Here is a 9,424-nt window from a genome sequence, read left to right as displayed (position 1 = left end):
GAGGGCTCTGAGCAGGAGGAAGAGGACGGTAACCGAGCAGCGGTGGTGAAGAAGGAGCTCATCCCTGTGAGGAAGCAGGAGGAGCAGGAGCAGGAGGAAGAGGATGAGGACGAAGAGAACATGGTTCCTCCAGCTCGAGAACGAAGTCCCGTCCTCAAGAGTCTCACTGCGTCGGTGGAGAGCGACGCCTCACACTGCAGCTCACCACGAGCCGGACCCAGCAGTGAGAGCAGTGAGACTCAGGAGAGAGCACCAAGGTGTAGACACACACACACACACACACTCTGTGTTAGTGTGTGTTGTGCTGGTGTAGAGTGGATCAGACACAGCAGTGCTGCTGGAGTTTTTAAACCCCTCAGTGTCTGGACCGAGAACAGTCCACCGACCAAAAACATCCAGCCGACAGCGTCCTGTGTCACTGATGAAGGACTAGAGGACGAGCGACACACACTGTGCAGCGACAGATGAGCTACTGTCTCTGACTCTACATCTACAAGGTGGACCAACGAGGGAGGAGCGTCTCACAGAGTGGACAGAGAGTGGACACAGGGTTTAAAAACTCCAGCAGCACTGCTGTGTCTGATCCACTCTACACCAGCACAACACACACTAACACACCACCACCACGTCAGTGTCACTGCAGCGCTGAGAATGATCCACCACCACGTTACACCTGCTCTGTGGGGGTCCTGAGGAACAGGGTTCTAACGTATCTGTGATTGCGTTTACAGCAGAACACGAGCTCGGAGAACCCGGCGGCGCCCAGAGAGCCAGCAGTTGAGCGCAGAACTCAGTAAACAGCTGAACCTGGAGATCCGGAGGACGGAGAACTCTCTGAGCACAGAGAAGAACCCGCTCCGGAGCCAGAACGACAGCGAGAACGAGGAACCGCAGAGAACCTTCCGCAACGGAACCATAGGGGGCGACATCACCATGGACCGGGGTCATCTACGGTACGAGAACCAACACCGACGCTCCTCTAGTGACCGCAGGGGGTCAGCTGATCTGATCCTGGAGCTTTATCCTTTCATTAAACACATCAGCGTCGTGTGTTCTGTGTTTAGATCACGTTCAGATACTCAGACGTAATCAGGGACGTCTCTGCATCTACCAGGTGTCGCTGTGGAGCAGAGTGAAACATCATAATGTGTCCGTTTCATGTGTGTGTTTCTATAATTGAGGCATCAAAATGGCGGCATTTCCAATCATTGTAATTAACGTGACATCATTAATATAACACTTTATTATTAAAGAGAGTGGTTCCTCTCACTGCAGGAGGTTTCCTCTGTTTTTCAGGGTGCAGTAACATTTAATAACAGTCACCTCTGACCTGTGTGTGTGTGTGTGTGTGTGTGTGTGTGTGTGTGTGTGTGAACAGTTCTAACCTGCGCGCTCGGGAGCTGAACGGGACGTGGGAGCTGCGGCACTTTTACCCATCGGCGATTGCTCCTCTGGGCTTTAACCGCAGCGCCCCGGTCCTGAGGCCCCCCGCCACCAAATCCCCACCAAAATGCGTACAGATGGAGCGCCACGTGATCCGGCCGCCGCCCATCTGCCCTCCGCCTGATAGGCTGCCGCTCAACGATGGGCGGAGCCATGTGGCGCAGAGAGAGGCCTGGTTGGCCATCTTCAGTCACATGACCCACAGTGAGCTGTGTGTGTGTATGAGAGTCTGCAGGACCTGGAACCGCTGGTGAGGGAATCATAAATCATTCTTGTGTGTGTGTGTGTGCGTGTGCGTGTGCCAGCAGCTGTTATCATCTAATGCTGTTTTACAAACACGGGTTACAAGAATTTTAACTGAACGTTTCATAAATTACAGTTAAACGGCACTAACTCTGCTCTCTGCTGTGAAACATGGGGGTGGTGGTGCTCCTTAAAGCAACAATATGTAACATTTTTACCTTAAAATTCCAGCTTCAAAATCACTGTGATGCTCCACTAAGCTGTAGCAGGGAGAATAGAGCTTCTGTCGTTGCTACTCCAGGCTCCGCACTGCAGAAACTACACTGTGTAACTTTTGGGGGAGGGTAGGAAACCACACCATTTTGATTTCAGGACGGTGCTGTAAAAGTGAATGACACTCTGCAGCTGTAGGCGGAACCCAGGAGCAAAATGATCAGATCTTACATAGTGTTACTTTAAGCTCCGTATCTGCCCTGTAGAGTTTACTGTTTACAGCGGTCAGCTGATACCACCCCGGGGCACTGCGGGGCGCCCACCGTGAACACAGGGGTGTTTTACTAAGTCTATAAAATGAGTTTTGTTTTGAGAACCATTAGAGCTGTGCTTGTTCTCCGCATTTCTCCCAGTCCGTGCAGTGAAACACACATTTACACTTACTGTAGTGAACACTAGGGGGCAGTGAGCACGTGCCCTGAGCGGTGGTTTGTGTTTTAACCCTGTGGTTGCCGTGTGTGACACTGCAGGTGCTGCGATAAACGGCTGTGGACGAGGATCGATCTGAGCCGCTGTAAGTCCATCACCCCCCTGATGCTGAGTGGAATAATCCGCAGGCAGCCCGTGTCTCTGGACCTCAGCTGGACGAACGTCTCCAAAAAGCAGCTCAGCTGGCTCATCAACCGCCTGCCGGGTCAGTGGCTTCTAACCGTAACGTTAACAACAACAACGCACTCCTCCGCAGGGTCCTGGTGGAGCTCCAAGTGCCGAACTCACAATAAACAACAAATAAAATCAGTGACGAAACCACAACACGACGCCTCGCCTCTGACCCACTGTGGAACAGTGTGACCACAGCGCCCCCTGCAGTGACAATGCCACAGTTACACTTTCACAATGCATTATTATTGTGCAACAATTATGTTATGATTAATATTTGCATCAGTTCACAACAGTTGCATTTTTCTTCAGAATTGTTTCTGTTTGGTGACCGTTGTAATTCCTCTTTGTGTTTTATTTTTAGTGTATAATCCTGACGTTTAATAAATGTTCGGTGAAAGATACTCAAACGTAATAAAACACGCCCCAGGATAGGCCTTTCCCACTTGGGGTGTTCCCGTGATCCTATTGGCTCCTCTTTTGGGGGGCTGGGCTATCTCTGTAAACAGTGTTCAGTCTAGGGCTGGACGATGCGACCCAAACTCGTATCACGATATGTTTCTTAATGTTGTCGGTACGATTTAATTCCGATATTGATTTGAACAGAATAAAATCCACTGAAAAACTTTGAGAACAAACAGGAAACATGACGTCACCCTCAAACACAAACCTACTGGCTTTGTCAGTCACTGTACACACTTTGTGCTGAACTGTCGACAGCGCCCTCCACTGGCCATCAGTCGCTGACAGACGCTGTGAACAGTGTGAACTGAACGTGTTTAAAAGTCATATCACTGACATTAATACATTTATTATATTGTTACCTCCTCATTTATGAACGTGTGTGTGTGTAGGTCTGAGGGTGCTGTTACTCTCCGGTTGCTCGTGGGCGGCGGTCTCTGCTCTCTGCACCTCCTCGTGTCCTTTACTCCGAACCCTGGACCTGCAGTGGGTCGATGGCCTTAAAGATCCTCAGATGAGGGACCTGCTGTCGCCCCCTACTGACAACAGGCCAGGTATGACACACTCTCACTGACACACTCCCTCTGCTGTGTCTCTGGACCCTGCTCTTACAGCATTAGGTGTTAATCAGGAGTGTGTTCCTCTTCGCTGCCCCCTGCTGGGGGTTTACACTCCTCTGGCAGACTGCTGGCCTTGAGCATGAGCTGTGCTGTGATAGGGCGATTGGGGTGTGTGTGTGAGAGAGAGAGAGAGAGTGTAAATCCTCTGTGTGTTTGTTGTGGCAGGTCAGATGGACACGCGCAGTAAGCTGCGGAACGTTCTAGATCTGCGTCTGTCGGGTCTAGATATCACGGATGGTTCTCTCCGTCTCATCATAAAGAACATGCCCCTCCTCTCACGACTGGACCTCAGCTACTGCAACCACATCAACGACCAGTCCGTCAACCTGCTGACCGCCGCCGGGACCACCACCCGCGACTCTCTCACCGACATCAACCTGTCTGGTACACACACACACACACACACACACACACACACACACACACACCCTGCTGACCGCCGCCGGGACCACCACCCGCGACTCTCTCACCGACATCAACCTGTCTGGTACACACACACACACACACACACACACACACACACACCCTGCTGACCGCCGCCGGGACCACCACCCGCGACTCTCTCACCGACATCAACCTGTCCGGTACACACACACACACACACACACACACACCCTGCTGACCGCCGCCGGGACCACCACCCGCGACTCTCTCACCGACATCAACCTGTCCGGTACACACACACACACACACACACACACACCCTGCTGACCGCCGCCGGGACCACCACCCGCGACTCTCTCACCGACATCAACCTGTCCGGTACACACACACACACACACACCCTGCTGACCGCCGCCGGGACCACCACCCGCGACTCTCTCACCGACATCAACCTGTCCGGTACACACACACACACACACACACACACACACACACACACCCTGCTGACCGCCGCCGGGACCACCACCCGCGACTCTCTCACCGACATCAACCTGTCCGGTACACACACACACACACACACACACACCCTGCTGACCGCCGCCGGGACCACCACCCGCGACTCTCTCACCGACATCAACCTGTCTGGTACACACACACACACACACACACACACACACACACACCCTGCTGACCGCCGCCGGGACCACCACCCGCGACTCTCTCACCGACATCAACCTGTCCGGTACACACACACACAACCCTGCTGACCGCCGCCGGGACCACCACCCGCGACTCTCTCACCGACATCAACCTGTCCGGTACACACACACACACACACACACACACCCTGCTGACCGCCGCCGGGACCACCACCCGCGACTCTCTCACCGACATCAACCTGTCCGGTACACACACACACACACACACACACACACACACCCCTGCTGACCGCCGCCGGGACCACCACCCGCGACTCTCTCACCGACATCAACCTGTCCGGTACACACACACACACACACACACACACACACCACACACACACACACACACCCTGCTGACCGCCGCCGGGACCACCACCCGCGACTCTCTCACCGACATCAACCTGTCCGGTACACACACACACAACCCTGCTGACCGCCGCCGGGACCACCACCCGCGACTCTCTCACCGACATCAACCTGTCCGGTACACACACACACGACACACACACACACAACCCTGCTGACCGCCGCCGGGACCACCACCCGCGACTCTCTCACCGACATCAACCTGTCCGGTACACACACACACACACACACACACACCCTGCTGACCACCGCCGGGACCACCACCCGCGACTCTCTCACCGACATCAACCTGTCCGGTACACACACACACACACACACACACACACACACACACACCCTGCTGACCGCCGCCGGGACCACCACCCGCGACTCTCTCACCGACATCAACCTGTCCGGTACACACACACACACACACACACACACCCTGCTGACCGCCGCCGGGACCACCACTCGCGACTCTCTCACCGACATCAACCTGTCTGGTACACACACACACACACACACACACACACACACACACACCCTGCTGACCGCCGCCGGGACCACCACCCGCGACTCTCTCACCGACATCAACCTGTCCGGTACACACACACACACACACACCCACCCTGCTGACCGCCGCCAGGACCACCACCCGCGACTCTCTCACCGACATCAACCTGTCCGGTACACACACACACACACACACACACACACCCTGCTGACCGCCGCCGGGACCACCACCCGCGACTCTCTCACCGACATCAACCTGTCCGGTACACACACACACACACACACACACCCTGCTGACCGCCGCCGGGACCACCACCCGCGACTCTCTCACCGACATCAACCTGTCCGGTACACACACACACACACACACCCTGCTGACCGCCGCCGGGACCACCACCCGCGACTCTCTCACCGACATCAACCTGTCTGGTACACACACACACACACACACACACACACCCTGCTGACCGCCGCCGGGACCACCACCCGCGACTCTCTCACCGACATCAACCTGTCCGGTACACACACACACACCCTGCTGACCGCCGCCGGGACCACCACCCGCGACTCTCTCACCGACATCAACCTGTCCGGTACACACACACACACACACACACCCTGCTGACCGCCGCCGGGACCACCACCCGCGACTCTCTCACCGACATCAACCTGTCCGGTACACACACACACACACACACACACACCCTGCTGACCGCCGCCGGGACCACCACCCGCGACTCTCTCACCGACATCAACCTGTCCGGTACACACACACACACACACACACCCTGCTGACCGCCGCCGGGACCACCACCCGCGACTCTCTCACCGACATCAACCTGTCCGGTACACACACACACACACCCTGCTGACCGCCGCCGGGACCACCACCCGCGACTCTCTCACCGACATCAACCTGTCTGGTACACACACACACACACACACACACACACACACACACACACCCTGCTGACCGCCGCCGGGACCACCACCCGCGACTCTCTCACCGACATCAACCTGTCCGGTATACACACACACACACACACACCCTGCTGACCGCCGCCGGGACCACCACCCGCGACTCTCTCACCGACATCAACCTGTCCGGTACACACACACACACACACACACCCAGAGCCATGTGTATGTCTGATTGTTCTCTCTCTCTCTCTCTCTCTCTCTCTCTCTCTCTCAGTGTGTAACCGGGTGACGGATCAGTCTCTGAGTTATTTTAAACGCTGTGCGAGCGTGTGCCAGATCGATCTGCGTTTCTGTAAACAAGTGAGTCGTCAGGCGTGTGAGAGGTTCATCGCAGAAATGTCCGTCAGTGTCTCCTTCGGCCTCAGAGAGGACAAACTGCTGCAGAAACTCTGCTAACACTCACACTCACACACATACACACACTCACACTCTCTCTCTCACACACACACACACACACACACACGCACAGGAAAGTGATTTCTGGAGGGGATAAAAGCACTCTGTGGATCTGTGGACAGACTTTCTTTGTTTTGTTGTTCCTCTGCTGTGATTGGACGAAGAGCGGAGATGGACACTAACCGGCCAATAGAAATAAAGAATGTGTTTTTTGTTTTGTGGAGAAGGACACTCAGAAAAGCTGTGTAATATAAAATAGGAAAGATGTATTAAAAAAGACAAACAGTGGATGTGGTAACTGACACACACACACACACACACACACACTAAAACAGCGTTCACACTGTTGCAGCTCAATGTTTTCACACACCTTTCCTCGTCCTGGAGGCACTGTCTGACCCCTGCTCCTCCAGGTGAAGGAGGAGCACCTTCCTCCTGAAGGTGCTGTGTACAGATGCGTCTCCCCTCGCCCCAGGACTCTCGCATTCGGTGGATTTTTATAGAAACGTTATATATTTACTGAGTTTTTAATTCCTTGTCTGATTGTGTGTCTGTGGCTCGGTTCTGGACGCAGAGGTCTCTCTTTTTTTTTACCTTTTTTTTTTAATTATGATTTTCTATGAGAAGTTGTTTTTATTATATTTTGTTCTGTTCTGATGTGATTTTTATCGTCTCTCGGCCGGTGCCACGTCCCCTCTCTCTCTCTCTCCCTCTCCCTCTCCCTCTTTCCCCCTCCCTCTCTCCCCCTCCCCCTCCCTCTCTCTCCCCCTCCCCCTCCCTCCCTCTCCCCCTCCCCCTCCCTCCCTCTCCCCCTCCCCCTCCCTCCCTCTCCCTCTCCCTCTTTCCCCCTCCCTCTCTCTCCCCCCCTCCCTCCCTCTCCCCCCCTCCCTCCCTCTCTCTCCCCCCCTCCCTCCCCCCCTCCCTCTCCCCCTCCCCCTCCCTCCCTCTCCCTCTCCCCCTCCCTCCCTCTCCCTCTCCCCCTCCCCCTCCCTCCCTCTCCCCCTCCCCCTCCCTCCCTCTCCCCCTCCCCCTCCCTCCCTCTCCCCCCCTCCCTCTCCCCCTCCCCCTCTCCCCCTCCCTCCCTCCCTCTCCCCCTCCCTCCCCCCCTCCCTCCCTCTCCCCCTCCCCCTCCCTCCCTCTCCCCCTCCCCCTCCCTCCCTCTCCCTCTCCCTCCCTCTCCCCCTCCCTCTCCCTCCCTCTCCCCCTCCCTCTCCCTCCCTCTCCCCCTCCCTCTCCCTCCCTCCCTCTCCCTCCCTCCCTCCCTCTCCCCCCCTCCCCCTCCCTCTCCCCCCCCTCCCCCTCCCTCTCCCTCCCCCCCCCCTCCCCCTCCCTCTCCCTCCCCCCCCCTCCCCCTCCCTCTCCCTCCCCCTCCCTCTCCCTCCCCCCCCCTCCCTCTCCCTCCCCCCCCCTCCCTCTCCCTCCCCCCCTCCCCTCCCTCTCCCTCTCCCTCTCCCTCTCCCTCTCCCTCTCCCTCTCCCTCTCCCTCTCCCTCTCCCCCTCCCTCTCCCCCTCCCCCTCTCTCCCTCTCCCCCTCTCCCTCTCCCCCTCCCCCTCCCTCTCCCTCTCCCCCTCTCTCCCCCTCTCCCTCTCCCCCTCTCTCTCCCCCTCTCCCTCCCTCCCTCCCCCTCTCCCTCCCTCCCTCCCTCCCTCCCTCCCCCTCTCTCTCCCCCTCCCTCCCTCTCTCTCTCTCTCTCTCCCCCTCTCTCTCTCTCTCTCTCTCCCCCCCTCCCTCCCCCTCCCCCTCTCCCTCTCTCTCTCCCTCCCTCTCTCCCCCTCCCCCTCTCCCTCTCTCTCTCTCCCCCCCTCCCTCCCCCTCCCCCTCTCCCTCTCTCTGAAACAAAGGCAGATCTATAGAGTTAGTTTTAAGGGGGTATTATAATAATATTATTGTTATTTCCTGGAACTAAAGAATATTTATGATTGAATTATGCCAATGTTTAAAGTGATTTTGGTCAAAAATATAAAGTTCAACCACGTTTGCCTCGACGTGTTTAAGTTAAATGTAAATTCTACTTTTGACCAAAGTATTACTTTAACTCTCATTAAAATCAGATAATGTTTGAATAAACCCAGAATAATCGGACTTCAGTGGAATTCAGTGTTGCGTCTCGTATTAATTAATGACTGCTGCAGGAAATATGCCACAAAACACGATGATCTCAAACCTAGTGGCCTCTGTAATGTTCTTCACTCTGAGATTGAGGTCAGAATCTTATTTCAGGGTTTTTCTAAATATTTGTACTGGTTTTGAGTGGATTTTTTAAGCAGAATTGTTAATAATTGGAGATGATTTTGATTGTTGAAATGAGAGGTGATTGAAAAATGATCTATTTTCTGAGATATTCATCAATTTAAAGGTTAACTTCTAAAAAGTCCATGGGAATGACTTCTGTAAAAGAATTTACAGGTTACAAGCTCAGAATGAGGAACATTACAGAGGGCCACTGGATCTCCGCTGATTTC

General features: G+C 55.2%; 1 protein-coding gene across 4 annotated transcripts in view; it reads left to right on the top strand.

Moving 5' to 3' along the window:
* The window catches only part of kdm2ba (lysine (K)-specific demethylase 2Ba), a 14,217-nt gene extending 6,528 nt beyond the window's left edge, over positions 1-7,689 (top strand). For 3 of the 4 annotated variants that reach the window (XM_066644542.1, XM_066644539.1, XM_066644540.1), the window contains exons 6-12: positions 1-257; positions 732-953; positions 1,379-1,693; positions 2,430-2,593; positions 3,414-3,575; positions 3,807-4,025; positions 6,780-7,689. The exon at positions 1-257 is cut by the window's left edge and continues 69 nt beyond it. In XM_066644542.1, coding sequence (XP_066500639.1) covers positions 1-257; positions 732-953; positions 1,379-1,693; positions 2,430-2,593; positions 3,414-3,575; positions 3,807-4,025; positions 6,780-6,961 — 1,521 coding nt within the window. In that variant the 3' untranslated portion in view covers positions 6,962-7,689. The remainder of the gene's footprint in view (positions 258-731; positions 954-1,378; positions 1,694-2,429; positions 2,594-3,413; positions 3,576-3,806; positions 4,026-6,779) is intronic. The other variant, XM_066644541.1, reaches the window with a different exon arrangement.
* The last annotated feature ends 1,735 nt before the right edge of the window (positions 7,690-9,424 follow it).

The sequence above is a fragment of the Hoplias malabaricus genome, chromosome 14, assembly GCF_029633855.1.
Source record: "Hoplias malabaricus isolate fHopMal1 chromosome 14, fHopMal1.hap1, whole genome shotgun sequence".
NCBI lineage: Eukaryota > Metazoa > Chordata > Actinopteri > Characiformes > Erythrinidae > Hoplias > Hoplias malabaricus.
This window is presented reverse-complemented; position numbering and strand designations above follow the sequence as displayed.